Below are 18,315 nucleotides of genomic sequence, written 5' to 3'. Positions count from 1 at the left end.
AGGGGTGGGGAAGGGAGGGGCACAACCCTGGCTAAACCCACAGGATTGGCCAAGCTGCGCCCTCTGGGCCAGCACCTGACCAGAAGGTTCCTCAAAGTGACAGTGACCTCAGCCTCTGCCCTGAGCTCTGCCGGTCCCAGCTGGGAGGGCTGAGTCATGAGGTGGGTGCCAGGTGGTCAGGGAGGGCTGCAGGAGCCTTTTTGGAGGCAACAGTGAGGTGGGGAGAGGCCGCAGGGCCCTGTGGGGGACACAATGGACAAGTTCCGGATGATCTTTCAGTTCCTGCAGTCCAACCAGGAGTCCTTCATGAATGGCATCTGTGGCATCATGGCACTGGCCAGCGCCCAGATGTACTCAGCCTTCGACTTCAACTGTCCCTGCCTGCCAGGCTACAACGCAGCCTACAGCGCAGGCATCCTGCTGGCACCTCCCCTGGTGCTCTTCCTGCTCGGCCTGGTCCTGAACAACAACGTGTCCATGCTGGCTGAAGAGTGGAAGCGACCTCCTGGCCGCAGGGCCAAGGACCCTGCTGTGCTGCGCTACATGTTCTGCTCCATGGCCCAGCGAGCCCTCATTGCACCTGTCGTCTGGGTGGCCGTCACACTGCTCGATGGCAAGTGCTTCCTCTGTGCCTTCTGCACTGCTGTGCCCGTGGCTGCCCTGGGCAATGGCAGCCTGACACCTGGCCTGTCTGCTCCCGAGCTCGCCCGCCTGCTGGCTCGGGTGCCCTGCCCTGAGATCTATGATGGCGACTGGCTGCTGGCCCGTGAGGTGGCCGTGCGCTACCTGCGCTGCATCTCCCAGGTGAGGGGGCCGGGTCTGCGCACAGACCAGGGTCCCTCTTGGAAGGCCCTGTTCCCCCAACTCTCAAAATGGGGTTCCCTCCAGATGGAGTGGGAGAGGGGGGACATTTCCCCAGTCGAGACTGAAAGCAGAGCCAATGAACTTTCTCTGAGACTGGGGCCACCTGGAGAAAGTGCTGTGGCTCTCTCAGTGTAGCAGATTTGTCCTCTGTCCTGAGGTCCCTAAAGAGGACCCAGTAGCTCAGCTGACCCCATCTCCTCCATCCTGAGCTCTGAGCTTAGAAGCTGAGGGAATTTGCATCATTTTCTCTTCCAGCCTGGGCCTTGGAGAGCTGGTGGGTGGCTGGGCCATTTGGGTATATTTCCCTGGCAAATGCCCCTATCTGGCACCTCCCTGCTCAAAGAGTGGGAGCTGAGGGTCTGGGTGTCTTGGAAGGGAGCACGTGGGTAAGGGAGATCCACAGTTGGGATACGAATTAAAGGACCGCTCTGTTAGCCCTTTGATGGTCAGTCAAGGAGAGGGGCAGGAGGCTGGGCCTGCCCTGGAAGGCCTGGAGAAATATGCACACTCTGCTCTGGTGAGTGCAAACCCCCGGGCTCCCCTCTGCAGCTGGGGGACCCTTCTCCTATGAGGCCTCCCTCACCACCCAGATGCCACCTGTGAGTCTCCCACTGTGAGTACCCAAACCGAGCTCTGTTTCTCTCCCAGACAGACCAGTGTCTCCACTCCTGTGGGCACTTGTCCCACCACCCCAGGCCTTAGGGTCTAAGCAGCTGTTCCTTTACCTGACCTTTAAATTACCACATCACAAGCTGAAAGGGCCTCCAGAGGCCATGGCTGCCTGGCCTACAGACACATTTCATTTGGCCTTCAGAATTTTAACTCTAAAGTCACCTTTAGAATTAATTGGCTTCCTCTAAAACTCAGAATTTTTTATATAAAAATCACATTTCCAAGTTCATTTGAAACATCTGAAGATCCAGCCCCTCTGGGCACACACTTGTTCATTGAGCAGCCTGAGCCCCCCCCCCCCTCACCCCTAGACCAACCACATGCTCTGCAGCTCCTGGCCTGGCCCCCTGGGATAGTATATGCATTTGTCCCACATCCCCGTTCTGACCTGTCCAATGCTGCTGTGTGCAGCTGGGGGCCCAGGTGGGGCCTTCAGCGCCCTCACAGTACTGACAGAGCAGAGCTAGAGACAAGGGTCCAGTTTTTCAGCCGAGTTTGAGAGCTTGTCCAGGGCTTCTCTGGGACCCCTGAGGCCTCAGCTCCACCCACGTGGAGAAGAGGCTCACCTGGTGCAGGTGTCAGTAGCAGGAGCTAAAGGAGAGGCACAGAACTCTGAGGAAGAAGGGCCACTATGGCCTGGGGAGGTGAAGAAGCTTTCCCAAAGGAAGAGACATGGTCCTGAGGGCCTACTGGAAGGGCAGTGGCTAAAAGTTAGTGGGTGCTATGTATGCACCAGGCGCTATTAAGTCTATTACCTCTTTTAGTCCTCATGGGAGCTATGAGATAGGTGCTATCACTAGCCATAGAGTAGTCAGGTTGTGTCACTCTTGGTCAGCTACTGAGCAGTGCAGACAGGATTCAAACCAGGCCGACTCACTCCAGGGTCTGGAGTTTACCCCTGTGCACGAGGACCCAGCCAACACAGCAGATGCCTCACACAAGCTCTCATTCCCAAGAGGTGGGTATACCCATGCCTATTTTGCAGTTGAGGAAACAGAGGAGGCCAAGAGGTGAAGTGAAGTCACTTGTCCAGTTCCTGCTCTCCTCACTAAAGGCCCCAGAGAGTGCTTTGGGGGTTTGTACAGGTTCGGAGGCAGGAGGCCTAACGCTTCCCTCTCCCTGCAGGCACTGGGCTGGTCCTTCGTGCTGCTGACTACACTGCTGGCGTTTGTGGTGCGCTCCGTGAGGCCCTGCTTCACACAGGCTGCTTTCCTCAAGAGCAAGTACTGGTCCCACTACATCGACATCGAGCGCAAGCTCTTTGATGAGACGTGCACAGAGCACGCCAAGGCCTTCGCCAAGGTCTGCATCCAGCAGTTCTTTGAAGCCATGAACCATGACCTGGAGCTGGGTCATGCTCACGGGCCACTGGCCACAGCTACCTCTCCATCCGCCTCCCACAGCCCCACCGAGGGTACTGAGGAAGAGAGGGAAAAGCTGCGTGGCATCACCGACCAAGGTGCCATCAACAGGCTGCTGACCAGTTGGCACAAATGCAAACCACCACTGCGGCTGGGCCAGGAGCCTCTGATGGGCAATGGCTGGGCTGGGGGCGGGCCTCGGCCTCCACGCAAGGAGGTAGCCACCTACTTCAGCAAAGTGTGAGCTGTGGCTGGCTTAGGAAACACAGCTCTCAGACCCTCAAACAAGATAGAGAAATGAAGGCTTTAGGTGCTGCACAGCAGGCCTCAGGAACAGGCCCACATGTCCAGGCACTCACTTGTCCTTTTAGGAAAGGAATTGTGGAGCTAGAAGGGGGCCTCTTCCCTCCAGCTTTGACACTGCCCTGGGGCAGTGGGCCCATAAGCAGTATTAATTCAGAAGTGTTCGGAATGACTTGGGGAGACAGATGGCTGGCCCCTGACCGCCTTCCCAGGCCACTTCTAAAGCTGCTTCTTTCATGGTGGCTCACTACCTCCTCTCAGGCCTCACAGGCTGGTCTGCCCCTGCATCCTCTGTCGTCTATGACTTTTGAGGAGCTCAGGACTCGGGAACCAGGAGGACATCCAGCCCTCTTGTGATATTGGCCAGAATCTTCTGGGTGAGTGGGCCAAGGTGGCAGGTGATAAGACAATATGCTGAGAGTTAAGTCCAGGAAGGAGATGCCAGGGTTTGTGGTCACTACGGAGGTCACTAGATGAATATGGAGGTGAACTCCATGTTAACTAGCACCAAGCATGAAACACTCCCCATGGAGGGGTGCTTGGAGACCACACTAACACCTGCCTCATGCCCAGATCTCAGGGGGAAATCACACCATCCCCAGAAGATGTCTCCTGTTAGAAACAGAAGGGGAAGCCTCCCATTTTCTCAAGGGGGCTCTAAAGCACTAAGAAGTTCTGCCCTGAGGTGGGATGAGGAGGGAGAGGAGCTGCCTAAGTGGAAATAGTTCACACTGCAGAGCGGGGCAGAACTGGGTCAATGCTGTGCTCTACTACTTACAAACTGTGTTCTGGGCCAGGTGACTCATTTTCTGTGCCTTGGTTTCCTCAATTGTACAATGGGGGCAAGGGCCCTTAATTCGAGATGGTTGTGTATAAAAGCACATGGCAGCCAGGCACGGTGGCGCACACCTGTGATCCCAGTGGCTTGGGAGGCTGAGACAGGAGGATGGCAAGTTCAAAGCCTCAGCAACTCAGTGAGGCCCTAAGCAACTCAGTGAGTTCCCAAAATAAGTAAAAATAAACAAATAAATTTTTAAAAGTCAAAAAGCACATGGCACATGGTAGTCACTGAGGACATGGTGGTTTATGGGTTTGTTCATTTCTAAATCTGAGGGCGTCTCTCTTCCTCTCCCAAAAGAGGGACAAGAGACATAGGAATAAACAACTTCAGTCTTTGTTTAGGAGGAAGAAACAGGGGTTCAGATAGGTTTCTTATCTTTCAGACCTGAGTCCCACCCATCTCAGAAATCACTTTGCTTCCAGTCATGATTTCCATCCTTCCTTGTTCTCTGTTTATACTTCTGAGACCCAGTCTCCCTCTTTATTTGTAAGGAGGGCAGGTCCCTGCAGACAGAAGTGGGCTGGGAGGGCTCCCTGCAGGAGTTGGGACCTGACCCAGGTCCAGGGAAGAGGGGATCAGATGAGCACAGTCAAGCATGTGTTGGTGGGTGGGGGCAACCAGTAAGAACAGGAAGCCCAGGGATACTGAGAGAGACAAACCTGAATGAAAGAGTAAAGCTTTGCGTCAGCAGACCCGGGTGGAAACACCAGAGCTACAGGAGCTGTGGCAAGTCACCTAGGCCCTTGGAGCTGCAGTGTGCTCCATGAAGGGGTTGTTAAAAGACCTGCTTCTTAGGCCTGTGGTGAGGATAAAAGGAAGTAGCTCTTAGGGAAGGATTTGAGGCCATAGGGTCTGAAACAAGCATACAAGCAAACACACCAAAATGGTCTCTCCCCTTCATTCCTGCGTGTGGACAAGCCGGGTAAGGTTTCCTCATCCCTCAGCAGTTCCACCATCAGGGAACCACAGCCCTGCAGAGCTGGCAGGGGCCATGTGGCCTGTCCTTAGAACTCTCTTCTTCAGCATTCCTGACCCGTGACTCTTCAGCCTCAGCTTGCACACTCCCACAGATAGGACCACTTCTGGGGCAGGCTGGGAAGCTCCTTCAGAAATCTGTCTCCTAATTTCCACCTACCAGCCAGGCTGTGCCCCTTGGGCCTCAGAAGATCCTAGACTCCTGAATTCAACTATGAGCCTTCCAGAGATGGGAAGTAGTTCTGGGACTTAGCTGAACTATGGATCGAAGAGCCACATGGAGTGGAGGATGGTTTGTTCAGTCAGGGGCAAACAGCTTAGGAGAAGGGCCAGACTGGGGTGGGGCCTGGCATTTTGTGTCCTCGGAGAGACCACCTTGTCTGATGGCACTCTCCCACGACCTTAGGAACTGAACAGGGGCTCCTTCTAGTAGTTTCTGCCTACGTGCTGGGGGTGGGGGTGGAGAGGTGGGATCAAGCAAGGGGTGCTTTTGAAACTGGAATGGGGGCAGATCCAGGCCAGAGCTGCTGCCTGTCTCCTGCTGAGACCCTCCCCAGCTACCCCCACCGCGCCCTGTGTGGAGCACCAGGTAGGGTCGAGGCCGGATGTGGAGTGCCAGCCACCAAGAGCAGCGAGCAGCGCTGGTTGGGGCAGCAGCAGCTCAACAGGCGCCTCCACTTCCTCTCCGCTCGCGCCGCCCTCGGCCGCCCGCCCAACCCTCCTCTTCTGGCCGGGGAAGCTTTTTCCATTCGCTGATGCGCGGGTTCCATCCCACGGTTTCCTTCTCTCTTTTCTGGAGTTAAATTTGTCTGTAGGTGCTTGAGATCTGCCTGTAGACGCCTGGAGTTAAGTCTGTCTGCAGACGCCAGCCCCAAGCCCTCTGGTCTCAAACTTTTAGCTCCCGTGCAGAAGCAAAGCAGGAGGGAGCCCGGGGCGCCTTCGGAGGTACTTAAGGTGCGACCAGACTGCCGCCTCAAGTCTCCCACGCCTGCACCATACTCTGAGTCCAGCCGTCAGGAGGCCAAGGCCACTAGTGCCTGCAGCCAGCCCCAGGTAAGGAGGAGCCCCTCCCTGGGTGTGCCAGGTGTCAGAGGAGCATGGCAGGGCTCCTCTCAGGTGGCCCAGGTTTTGTCCCAGGGAGCGGTCCCCCGCCCAACCACCATAGCTGCCTGTCTCCTATCTTCACTGATGGTTGGAGGAGGTCCCACTTCCACTGGAAATAGGCTGTCCACAGCACAGTGGTCTCAGAAGATAGCCTGATTCACCCTCTACTCATCACCCACTCTGTCCAGACTTCTTATACCCAAATTGGGGTGGGTTTATGGACTCTGGGCCCCGCAGGGAGCTAATAAGGTGCCTAGAAATCAAAAGGGAAGAGGATACATGCCATTAGCTCATGTATCCCCTGCAATAAGACAAAGTCCTTTTCCCAAGCAGTTAGATGGGAGCCCCTGGTTCTGAGTTGTGGAGTCAGATTTCTCCTCTTCTTCCTGGAGCCCACATGGCCATATGGCCCTGCCTGGGCCCATCTGGCAGACTTGGGGACAGGCAGAGATGTAGTGATGACTACCCAAAGAACTACCTCTGCTTGCTGTGCACCCCTCCCTCCACTCCCTGGCTTCCTCTAGCCTGGGGAGTTTTGTTTTTCATCATTCTGATGGGGAGGATTTGGGCCACACCCTGGCTTGTCTCTCAGGGCCTGTGGGTGGCGCTTGGGTAAGGAGTTGGGCCAAAAACTTTGCAGGAGCCTGAGGCCAGGCCCACTCCCTGGCAGGTTGCCAGCACTGCTGCAGCCCAGAGCAAACAGAGCAGCCTCCGGAAGGGGTGGTGGGCAAGATACAGCCTTGCCTCAAGGAGGCTTCCTCCTGCTGGCAAGTGGGGCAGGGCCCAGGCCCAGGACTTGGTGGAGCCAGGCTGCTGGGAGGCTGCTGCATAGGGCAGGGATCACAAGCTAAGTCAGCAGGAGTTAGAGAAAATAGAGGAATAACAGCCCAGCCAAGACAACCACTACAGATTTGACACTCTCTCAATGTCCAAGGTCACTCAGTCTGGGACATTAGCATCCAGAAATCCCAGAAGGAAAGCATCCCACATCCCCTACCACTACAGGGCCATTCCTAACCCCTATCCTGGAGGTGGTGGTGGCAAAAAAAAAAAAAAAAAGAGCCAGATAGACCTTGAATCTCAGCTGTCACGTGTAACCCTAACCAGTGGTTCACCTTCAGGAAGCCTCCCCTTCCATAGAAGAGCTCAATGAGGAATTGTGGGGATGGAGAGCACCTGACACATGGCAAGGACTCAGCAGAATGGCCACCATCAGTTCCACAGGATCGGGTTCCTCCTTTGTCGATAGACCCCACATACCCACCATGTTCATAGGCAAATGTTTATCAGCCATCTCCTGTCCTGCAGGAAGCACCACACCAGCTACTGTAGCCAATAAAATGGTACAACCATGCCCTGCCTCCAGGTGTCCTCAAGCCTGCACACCTTCCTAGTCCCACCTGGAACCATCAGTCCTTTTCCCTTCTGCCTCCTTTGCTCCACTCCGTCTCCAGCCAACCAGTCACCATGGCAGCCCTGATTGCAGAGAACTTTCGCTTCCTGTCACTCTTCTTCAAGAGCAAGGATGTGATGATTTTCAATGGGCTGGTAGCACTGGGCACAGTGGGCAGCCAGGAGCTATTCTCTGTGGTGGCCTTCCACTGTCCCTGCTCACCAGCCCGGAACTACTTGTATGGGCTGACAGCCATCGGAGTGCCCGCCCTGGCACTCTTCCTCATCGGTGTCATCCTCAACAACCACACCTGGAACCTAGTTGCCGAGTGCCAGTATCGGAGGACCAAGAACTGCTCAGCTGCTCCCAACTTTCTCCTTCTAAGTTCCATCCTTGGCCGTGCAGCTGTGGCCCCCGTCACCTGGTCTGTCATCTCTCTGCTGCGAGGAGAGGCCTATGTCTGTGCTCTCAGTGAGTTTGTGGACCCCTCCTCACTCACAGCTGAGGAAGAGGGCTTCCCACTAGCCCATGCCACCGAGATCCTGGCTAGGTTTCCTTGTGGGGAGGGCCCTGCCAACCTGTCAGGCTTCCGGGAGGAGGTCAGCCGCAGGCTCAAGTATGAGTCCCAGGTAAGGAGCTGTGCAAGAAGCAGCTCTTCCTTCCTCCCTAGGTGGAGAGGAGGTGCTGAATGGGGGGGGGGGGAGTCAATACTCAGGGGTTAAGGTTTCCAAGAAAGCAATAGATTGTTGGCATTAGGCATCAGAGTTGGTTAACAAACTGTGCATTAGTATTTGGTGGGACAAGTCAATTTCAGCCCCAATTTAAGAGAGATTTGGTTTTGATTTTGGTGCTGGGGGTTGAAACCACGGCCTCACCCACGCTAAGCACACTCTACCACTGAGCTATACCCGTCAACCCGTTTTTGTTTTTTAATATTTATTAACAATACATTTCACTCATTTATTTTTTACGTGGTGCTGAGGATCGAACCCAGGGTCCTGCGCGTGCAAGACAAGCGCTCTACCACTGAGCTACAACCCCAGCCCCTCAATCCCAGTTTTAAACAATGAAGGAACATTCTTCTAGTTTAGACTGAGCTTTGATCATGTATAGGCCGTTTACCTTAGCCAGGGTGAGCATGGGCCTGTAATCCACCTCAGAAGTATTTGCTGTGGGCTGTGAACTGATAACGTAGTGTGGTTGGCTGAGATGATCCCATTCCTGAAAGGCTGAGGCTCAACACTTGGATCAGCCTCATGTGTGGCTGATACAAGGGGTCTCCTGGGGCAGGACAGGGCATTAAGTCAGGAAGAAGCAGTTATTGCCCCATCCTGGCCAGCTTTTGCTGCATTTTGAAGGAAAAGAGGTTGGTCAGGAGAGTGAGAAGCAGAGGGTGAGGGTGACAGGAAGGAGCACAAGAAGACCTTCCTGAAAAGGAAGAAACCTAAGTAGACAGAGACATCAACAAAGAAAAAAAAAATGGGAGCTGGGGATGTGGCTCAAGTGGTAGCGCGCTCGCCTGGCATGCATGCGGCCTGGGTTCGATCCCCAGCACCACATACAAACAGATGTTGTATCTGCTGAAAATTGAAAAATAAATATTAAAAAAAATGATGCTGATCAAATGCCCACAGATCTCTGTACAATTGGCCTTGATGGTCCTTGCCAACATAATCTTGGACAGGTTTATACCCAAGCATTCATGACCAGCACATGGGTGATCTCAAATCAAGGCAGTCAGTGATCCAAGGTGAACCAGGCCATGAAGGATTCAGGAAGGCAAGATCACTCCTAGAGGGGCCTTTGAAAATTTCCTGGAGATAGCATCTGACTAAGCCTGGTAGTTGAGTTGGTTGGGTGTGTATACACACGCTTGGCATTCAAACCTAGGGCCTCACACATGCTAAGCAAAATGCTCTTACCACTGAGCTACACTCCCAACTGCTGAACTGGGTTTTGATGGGTGAAATGATGGAGGGGTACCTTTGGGCTTGAAGTGGTAACAGAACATGCAAGAAGCATAGCTTAAGAACAGGGAAGGTGCACAAGTTAAAGGAAGTAAGGGAAAGAACAGGCTTGCATTTCCTACCTCCCCACAGAAGCAGAATCTGTTCCTTCCACTATTCTTGGGGTGGGTAGTGACATAAGACAGCTCCCTACCCCTCCTGATCCTTGCCCATTCTTTTGCCAGCTCTTTGGGTGGCTGCTCATCGGCGTGGTGGCCATCCTGGTGTTCCTGACCAAGTGCCTCAAGCATTACTGCTCACCACTCAGCTACCGCCAGGAGGCCTACTGGGCACAGTACCGTACCAACGAAGACCAGCTGTTCCAGCGCACTGCAGAGGTGCACTCCAGGGTGCTCGCAGCCAACAACGTGCGCCGTTTTTTTGGCTTTGTGGCACTCAACAAAGATGATGAAGAGATGGTTGCCAAATTCCAAGTGCAAGGTACACAGCCACGGCCACAGTGGAACGCCATCACTGGTGTCTATCTGTACCGTGAGAACCAGGGTCTCCCACTCTACAGTCGCCTGCACAAGTGGGCCCAGGGTCTAGCTGGCAATGGCACAGCCCCCGACAACGTGGAGATGGCCCTGCTAGCCTCCTAAGAGCCTGCCCGACTCGCTCTTTGCAAATGGTACCACTTGGTTCCAAACTGAACCCCACTCCCCCACTGCCTGTTCACATCAGCACCAGAAGGGAATTTTTTTAAAATCACAGATTCCTGACCAAACAGGTCAGGGAAGAGGACACAAGGATCCTGTGGATAATGCAGTCTGCTCTGACAGGAAAGCTGTTAGGCCTGAAGCCTCTCCTGTTGCTATTAGCCTACTTGGGTCATAGCTTTGTGGAAAAGCCTCTTTTCCAGACCATGGTTAATTGACTTCAATTAACCATGACATAGGTTTTCTTTTGACAGGTGGGACTCTGAGCTGAAGCTTCAGTCAGAAGAGCCAGGTGACAGAAATGCACTGCAGGTTCCTTATATAATATATTGTGCAGTTAATTTTGTATCTAATTGCAAAGGGACATTGAGCTCAGTGGTGCATGGTTGGGAAGCTGTCCTCTGTTGTATGCCTCTGGCATGATTTCATGTATTTAAATTTTGGATAAATCATTTCTTACTATAAAGGACTAACTTGGTATCTGTGTAACCGAATGGGCACAGTTATGCACAGAGGCCCAGATCCCAGTCACTGGGGACAAGACTAAAAGGAAGCACAGAAGTGGAAATAGCTTGGGAGGGCCAGGTGTCCATGCAAGGGTGGTCCTAGGACTGAATTTTCTGGCAACTGGATTCAGTTTTCTGATTTGATCTGGACCAGTGAGAACATGACCTTTCTCAGAAGGAGGCTCAGTTGGAAATTTCAAGAGTCAAAAGATCCTGTTCTTGATAGGACAAATGTAGCCCCTGAAACCCAGTGCTAATGTCCAAGAACCAGCCCTCCCCAATTTCTACTCCCTCCCAGCCTCACCCTGGTTACCTCCACCACCTCTTAAAACCTTTTGATGCTCTCCTTCATCCCTGTCCTGCTTCCTGGCATACAACTCAGTCATTTCCCAGGGAAAAGCTCTCAGGATATTCAAGGCTGTGCCAGAGAAAATTTTTAATTCCCTTAGGACCAAGCCAAAAAGAAAAGGGTTCAACAACTAGTAAGGATCACTATTCTTCCAGAACTCTGAGATGTACCAGCTTGGGAGAGGTGAGGTCACCTGGCCACAGTGGGCCTGGGGGTGAGTGTTACCAGGCACATTAAGTCAACACTTGTGGCTTTCCTCAGCAATCCAGGTTCTTTGATTTTCCCTTCTAGGACCTGCTTTTGTCCTCCTGTCCCAGCCTCCACTAAAGGGCAGGAAGTACTACCTGGCCTGAGGCAATTGCGCCTTAACAGAAGGCTTGCTTCCTAGGAACTACTCTAACCCCTCTGGCTGGACTGAGAGCCTGCCAGGAACAAAGCAGGATCCTGACCATGAGATCCATAGGAGTTAGGCTTTCTACTCTTGGTTCCCAGGGAGCTCTCCTGAAGGACGGACACTTGTTTTCTCTGGGAGCCCCCCAAACTGCTGCCTGTAATCACTGAACAGCTTCAAAAAAGATGACACAAATCCATCATAAAAACAGAACAAGTAAACAGAAATTAAACCTCAAGGGCCAGAGAATGTGGTGAGTGATTGATTGCCTAGCATGTGCAATGACTTGAGTTTGATCTCCAGCCCTGCAAAATGATGATGATGATGATAATAATAATAATAATAATAATATACATTTTTAAAAAGGAAGGGAGGCCTCCAATTCTTTTTTCATCCTGACAGGATTATTAATAATAATAATAATAATAATATACATTTTTAAAAAGGAAGGGAGGTCTCCAATTCTTTTTTCATCCTGACAGGATTACCCCAAAGATGCTGCAGAAAAAGCTGCACTTAAATAAGATCCTCAGGCAACAGCTTTACAAGTGCCCAGGTGCCTAAGGAGGGTGGGGGGACAGTGGTGCTGGCCCACTGCTGAGTGTCCAGTGGAGCCAGCCAGCCACTAATCGTCCAGCACTGAGCTCTTGGCCTCCACGTATTCCAGGGCCTTCGCCTTGACTGCCTGCACATCCTTCTCAGTGCCATGTTGCTTTTCATAGTCCAGATAGCGCTTGAAGAAGAACTTCATTCTCTTGGGGGCCAGGCTCAGATGAATGACACGCTCAAATATGTCTCTATAAGGAAGAACAGAAGCAAATGTCTCGTGGTCCCAGTCATGACTCCTAGCTAGTGGTCACCCACTAGCTAGCGGTCACTGAGGCTCTGGGCCCTCTATTGTCCAGCACTCCTACTTCTGACTTTATCATCATTAAGAATTCCTGTGCTAGGGGGCTGGGGATGTGGCTCAAGCAGTAGCGCACTTGCCTGGCATGCGTGCTAGGCTTGCGTGAGGGTTCGACCCTCAGCACCACATACAAACAAAGATGTATCCGCCGAAAACTAAAAATAAATAAATAAATAAATAAATATTTAAAAAAAAAAAAAAAGAATTCCTGTGTTAGGCTGGGGTTGTGGCTCAGCGGTAAAGCGCTTGCCTAGCATGTGCGAGGCCCTCACTCAGTTCAGTCCTCAGCACCACATAAAAAGAATTCCTGTGATAAACTGAAGTGACACCACACCTTCATTTTCCAAATGAATAGGTACTTAGAGATGCTAGAGGACTTACTGGCTTCGAGCCTCACAATGAGTGGGGACAAGGCTACTAGAATAGGGACCACAATGAAGCACAGATCCATGAGAGAACCAATGCTTAAAACTCATGAAGAGGGGCTCGGGATGTGGCTCAAGTGGTAGCGTGCTCGCCTGGCATGCGTGAGGCACTGGGTTCGATCCTCAGCACCACATAAAGGTAAAATAAGGATATTGTGTCCATCTAAAACTTAAAAAAATAAATAAACAAAACAAAACCTCATGAAGGGCCTGAGTTAGGTACTTGTTCTTTCTAGACCTTGGTCTACCTACCTCTTACCCTCACTACCTTGTGGGGATGCTGGGTGATAAGTGAGATCCTGCCTGTGAAAGTTTTGCATAATGAATCAGGCACAGTGTTCATCGTGATGGAAACCCAAGTCTGCTGACTCTCAAGCCAGGGACCAAGCCACTTCCCACCAAAAGGTGCAGACATGGATCAGAGGCTGGCCTTTTGAGGCTGGAAAACTGAATGCCCCATTGCAGTCATGTCAAAGCTGTTTTTCTATACTACAAGAGAACTGTGAGCTGCATTGGGGCTAAAAACTTATCAGTGGGCCAACACCTCCATTACTACCCCCACCAAATCAGCCCCAGTCTGTCTTTCCCTCTCACCGGACTTCCTTCTGGCTGCCATGCTTGATGGTCATGTCAATGTAGACTGACCAGACATCTGTGCGCTTTGGGTAGGTGCTCAGTGTGTTTTCAAAAATGGCTTTTGCTCGCTCTGCATCCCCCAGCTGGAATTCCAGCTGGGCAAACTTGGCAATCACATCCACATCTGTGGGGAGAAGAGAGCTTAAGACACCCAGTAAATTGACAGACCCCTCCACTCAACACAATGTGCTACAGGGACAGAGTGAGCCTAATTCCACTCCTGGGTCAAGACCTGGTTATGACAAGAGGGGCAAAGAGGAAAAAGGACAGTGGGGTGGGTTTAGAGCCAAATACACAACAAATGGGCATTACAGGATAGGTCAGAGTGTGGGGGTTCCAGGGGCAACAAAATAAATGCTAATTACTTTTTGACCCTCCAATCTTTGGGGTTTAGCATTTAAAATGTAAGAAATATCACTGTATTCACGAGCATATAAAAAGATAGCTCCATACCCTCCATAAGGCTTTCCTAACTCAGAAGTTACCATCCCTGGAAGAGAAGGTGCCAATCCCTATTGCCAGATATCAGAGAGCCTAGCATATTCAGGAACCAGGAGAGAATACTCACGCTCCTTGGTAGGCAAGCACTCAAGGGCCCGCTGCAGCACACGGTGACTGGCCCCAGCCTGGCTCCTCCGCAAAAGAAAGGCACCATACTTGATCCAGACAGCTTTCTCCTGACGGAAACGCTTCAACATCCGGTTGTACAGCTCACCCGCTTCCTGTGGGAAAGAGAGCTTAAGCTGAAGAGTGGGTATTTCACAGGGACAACAACAAAGACAGGCTGCAACACTCATGAGAAGCAAGACTTGGGCTCCCTGATGCCAAGTCACATGTAGGCCCATCTCTAGAGGCCAAAGGAGAGGTGAGGTGTGCAGTGGCAGGAAAGGGTGGGAGTTTTCCTATTCATCCAGCGCCCTTCAGGCTATTCCTGGATTACAAGAGAATGTGGGGATACGGTGGGAACAGGAGAAGGGTACAGCAGGTCAGAACGCCACCTTGTCAACAATGCCTCACCAGTGGCCTAGTCATATACTCCAGGGTCTGCTGTCCCTCCATTTCTTAAGTCATCACTTCCTTCACCTCAGTTTCCCAAACTACAGGTGGGAAGAGACCACTCCTCTCACCTGAAGATGAGAAAGTTAGGGCCCAGGAATCAGGCAGTGAGCCCGGGGCAGGATAGGACCTAGAACCTCTAGGAGGGCCCTTTTGAGAGGCTCAAGGCTCCCTGCAGCTGGCCATCTGGCCGTCTTACCTGGAACTTCTCAGACTTGGTGTAGATGTCAGCCAGGTGGAGGAACACCTTGAGAGGCTCATTGTACTGCACAGCCCGTTCAAAGACCTTGGTCAAAGACTCCTGAGAGCCATACATGTTTTCCAGGTTCAGCAGTGCCACCCACACGTTCAGCTTCTCCTGCTCCTCTCTGGGGGCAGAGCAGGCACACATAAGCGCCATCAACTCAGCCCAACGATCCTCCACTCCCACCTGGGATGTTGATGGCCTACTTCCTTCTCTTAAGCTCCACCCATGTCCTCAGATCCCACCGGCAAACACTGAGAGGCCCCATCCCCACTGTAGCTTGCACACCATCAGGAATCTGCACCCCTGCCCAACTGCCAGGACTGAGGCTCCCCTGGCTTCTAACTCCACTCCTGGAAGGAAACCTCCAGGTCACAAACTGGCCTGAGATTTGGGCTGGAAGCAGACTCTTGGGTCTGATTCTCTCCCCAAGGAAGTAAAACAAGGCTAGTCATCCTTTAGGCTTCAGAGAACAACTCTACTCAGCCTGGAACATGGCCACCTGGGTTTTTACCAGGTATATACAGAGCTGTCTTCCCCATTCTACTTCTGCTCCAAACTGCATACCTTGTTTAAGTGTAAACACTCTAATAAACATAACCTGTAGCTATTTTAGTTAAGAGGACATAAAATATAAATGAGCAGATCTATTTCACAGATGGCCACATCTATGAGAAAAGCCTGGCAACCAATGAGTCCTGGGACAGTCCCACACTGTTAGCTCGCCTCAAAAGAAATGTCCTGTGGTGGCAAACTCTGCAGTTAGAACTTGGGCAATACAGGGCTCTCTGTCTGAAGACTCCTCCCTACAGTGAGGAAGCCAAAGTCCAGACCTGAAGGAGATGGTCTTCAGGGCTCTCTCTGCCACGGCCCGAGCCTTCTCAATCTCTGTGGCCTGAAGGTGGAAAGCCATGTACTGCAGCCACAGGATGGAGCTGTTGGGGGAGCTTAGTACTAGTCGATCAAAATCATCTGCTGATTCTGGCTGTCGCCCAGGATCCATGAGAGCCTGCTCAATGCGGGACAGCTCTTTCTCTGCCTTCTGCTTTTCCAATTCCCTTTCCTTCTTGCTTTTCTTTTTCTGCTATGGAAAGCAGAAAAGTGAGTGAGTCATGTGCTCCTTGAACCCTAGGGGAGGTACATGGTGGAAGCCAAGAGCTGCCAGGGCAGTGCACAGCTCTATAAACACTATGTGGCCCCAGACTGGTGCCATCCCCCCATTATCCCCACCCAGGAATAATACCCAGGCTAGGACAAGCCACAGGACTCTGATACCGAGGGGTCTCTTCAAAAGGACAAAGCCCTGGAAAATACAGCACCGTGGCTTGATGTGGCTTCTCGTCTTCCTCGCTATCTGAGCTCTCCCCTTGAGGTGGCAAGGCTGGAGTCAGAGAGTCAAGTCCAACGTCCCAAATAAAGCCCGAAGAAAGCTGCAGCCGGGGCACGTCTGCGGGCTTGGTCAGCCTCCCCTGGAAGATCACAGGTATGAGGAAAGCACTTGACTCCAGTGACTCCATTCCCCTAGCCCACTGGGAGGAACATACTCCTGCCATGGCAGAGATCCTCCCTGGCCTCCCAAACCAAGTTAGGAGTCAGCTCACTGGGGAAACTACAGCAGTGACAGAGAACAACAAATTTATAAAACGTCTGTATAAAACAACAGTACAGCAGAGACAGACACAGGACCAAAATTCTGTGGAAAATAGGGATGCAAGCACCTGATGCTTAGAAACCCTGCTGGGGGCCCCCCGACCCCTCTTCTCAGCTCAAGTACCCCTGCTCCCCCTTCCCAGAGGAGAACAAACTCAGAGAGGTAAGTCTCCTCTTTATCTGCCCACCCCTGTAATTTCATGAAGTGCCACTCAGTGTGTATTAGAGTTCATTTTACACAGCTCACTCCATGGGTTAAGAGATCCCACCTCCAAGGAACCGATGACCAGGAGAGGAAACTAGCAGCATTCCCCCACCCTTTCACATTTAACAGGAAAAGAAGACGTAAAGGAGGACAGAGTCCAAGACAGCCTAATTCTTTGGGAGGAAGCCAAGGAATCCTCCTCCCCGCATCCTTTCCCTGCACCAAGGGTTGGCTTTTTACCTTGAGCTGCACCTTTGTCTCTTCTATTTCCTCTTCTCCTTCCCGATAATACACTTCCACGCCACTGTCATCCTCCTCTGCCAGACCAGTCTTCTGCCTCTTGTTTGCTCTTTCCTGAGATGTCAGGTGGGAAAATGCCCAGGTGTCTCCTCCAGCACCCAGCTGAATGCTGTCCCTCTCCTCCCTACACTACCCTGTGCCTACCCCTACAGGCTGCTCTCAATCCAAGAGAAACCTGGGCAGCTGTGGATGGCTTCTCAAACACTCCTTTGTTCAGGAGATGAGGCTCAATCCTCCCCGAGGGACTTACCTGTTCATACCCAGATTCCTGGCGCTCCCGCTTATCCTGCCTCTTCACTTGTGGCCTCTGGGGCTCTTTCTTCTCCTTGCTGGGCACCTTCACCTCCTCCTGCCCCTTCTGGTTCTTTGTTTCTTTCCTTTTCTGATTATTCTTCTCCTTCTTTTCTCCTTTTTGGTCTTGCTTTTCAGTCTCTATCTTCCCTTCCTTTTGCTTCAGAAGTGGCAGCTCCAGGGGAGTGGAAAATACGTCAGGCTTCCCAGTGTCTCTGGAGAGGAATGAGAGCTCTACCAGGTTCTTCTGGTGATTCAGGCTATGACAGGGAGAGGGCAAGGGCAGAAAGTGAGGACAGCAAAAAGCACACAAGGCACCATAGGCAGCTAGGCCTCTCCTCAGCATCCCTGGCTCCAGGCCCTGCCCCACTTACTACGGCAATACACTCAGTATTCTCGGAATGATGTGCATGTTGTACTATGCTCGTAAAAATTCAGGGGACCTTTGTGATGCCCCCTGCTTCATCGTCCCCAATAGGGGCCACATCTGTTCAAGGGATTGAGGCTGGGACTTGGGTAGAGGGTTCTAAACAAAAGCCTTTTGCTCATTTGAACATGACAAGCACTCCAACACCAGCTATTATGTTTGTTTTTTTAGGATTAGGGACTGGACTAAGGAGTACTTGACCACTATCATCCTTAGCCTTTTTTATTTTTTTAATTCGAAATACAGTCTCACTAAATTGTCCAAACTGGCCTTGAACTTATTCTTTGAGCTTGTGATCCTCCTGTCTCAGCCTCTGGAGTCACTGAGATTATAGGTGTGCACCACCATGCCCAGTCAAGCCACTATATTTAACATCAGCCTGGAAATCTGTACCTAGAGAAAGGAGGCTGATTTCTATCACAGAGGGACAGAATGATGGCGAGGGAGAGAAGGCACCTACCTTAGGACCTTGGCGGTGAGCAGTTTTCCTTCTGGGAGGTATTCGTGATAAAGGTCCTTGTTGGGCAGGTTGCACTGGGAGACATGTGAGTACTGGGCCAAACCAACAACTGAGGGGCCAAGACTGGAAGGAGACAGACAAGTCCTGCAGTCATGGATACCATAGGATCCCAGCCACATCTAGCAACTTCACTTTCACAAGGACCCAAGTTGTGACAACATTTATAACACAGAAAGCTCCTGGCATTCAGCAGGATAACGTGGGCTTTGTAAACCAGAACACATCATCAA

The 18,315-nt window shown here is 51.9% G+C and overlaps 3 protein-coding genes across 5 annotated transcripts in view; 2 read left to right on the top strand and 1 right to left on the bottom strand.

Annotated features, from left to right (window-relative positions):
• The first annotated feature begins 252 nt into the window (after positions 1 to 252).
• Calhm1 (calcium homeostasis modulator 1) lies at positions 253 to 3,141 on the top strand. The gene is made up of 2 exons (XM_026401110.1): positions 253 to 804; positions 2,662 to 3,141. Exons 1-2 carry the CDS (start codon positions 253 to 255, stop codon positions 3,139 to 3,141), a joined length of 1,032 nt encoding a protein of 343 aa, XP_026256895.1.
• Positions 3,142 to 5,756: 2,615 nt separating this feature from the next.
• On the top strand, positions 5,757 to 11,688 carry Calhm2 (calcium homeostasis modulator family member 2). 2 transcript variants are annotated; one of them, XM_026401117.2, is made up of 3 exons: positions 5,757 to 6,069; positions 7,429 to 8,142; positions 9,705 to 11,688. In XM_026401117.2, the coding sequence occupies exons 2-3, from the start codon at positions 7,588 to 7,590 to the stop codon at positions 10,119 to 10,121; spliced, it is 972 nt and encodes a 323-aa protein (XP_026256902.2). In that variant the 5' UTR covers positions 5,757 to 6,069; positions 7,429 to 7,587; the 3' UTR covers positions 10,122 to 11,688. The 2 variants fall into 2 exon arrangements, with proteins under 2 accessions (XP_026256902.2, XP_026256901.2); XM_026401116.2 differs by having other exon boundaries at positions 7,242 to 8,142; positions 9,705 to 10,123.
• Positions 11,689 to 11,804: 116 nt separating this feature from the next.
• Pdcd11 (programmed cell death 11) overlaps positions 11,805 to 18,315 on the bottom strand; it is a 44,178-nt gene continuing 37,667 nt past the window's right edge. The window contains exons 28-36 of one of the 2 annotated variants that reach the window (XM_026401113.2): positions 18,026 to 18,148; positions 17,098 to 17,398; positions 16,788 to 16,901; positions 16,012 to 16,161; positions 15,526 to 15,776; positions 14,648 to 14,816; positions 13,961 to 14,114; positions 13,351 to 13,516; positions 11,805 to 12,221 (exon numbers count right to left, since the gene is read on the bottom strand). In XM_026401113.2, the coding sequence (XP_026256898.2) occupies positions 12,050 to 12,221; positions 13,351 to 13,516; positions 13,961 to 14,114; positions 14,648 to 14,816; positions 15,526 to 15,776; positions 16,012 to 16,161; positions 16,788 to 16,901; positions 17,098 to 17,398; positions 18,026 to 18,148 (1,600 nt within the window). In that variant the 3' untranslated portion in view covers positions 11,805 to 12,049. The remainder of the gene's footprint in view (positions 12,222 to 13,350; positions 13,517 to 13,960; positions 14,115 to 14,647; positions 14,817 to 15,525; positions 15,777 to 16,011; positions 16,162 to 16,787; positions 16,902 to 17,097; positions 17,399 to 18,025; positions 18,149 to 18,315) is intronic. The other variant, XM_026401114.2, reaches the window with a different exon arrangement.

This window comes from Urocitellus parryii, chromosome 5 (genome assembly GCF_045843805.1).
Source record: "Urocitellus parryii isolate mUroPar1 chromosome 5, mUroPar1.hap1, whole genome shotgun sequence".
In the NCBI taxonomy this organism is placed as follows: Eukaryota; Metazoa; Chordata; class Mammalia; order Rodentia; family Sciuridae; genus Urocitellus; species Urocitellus parryii.
Note: the sequence above shows the minus strand (reverse complement) of the source record. Positions and strands in the feature narration are given on the sequence as shown.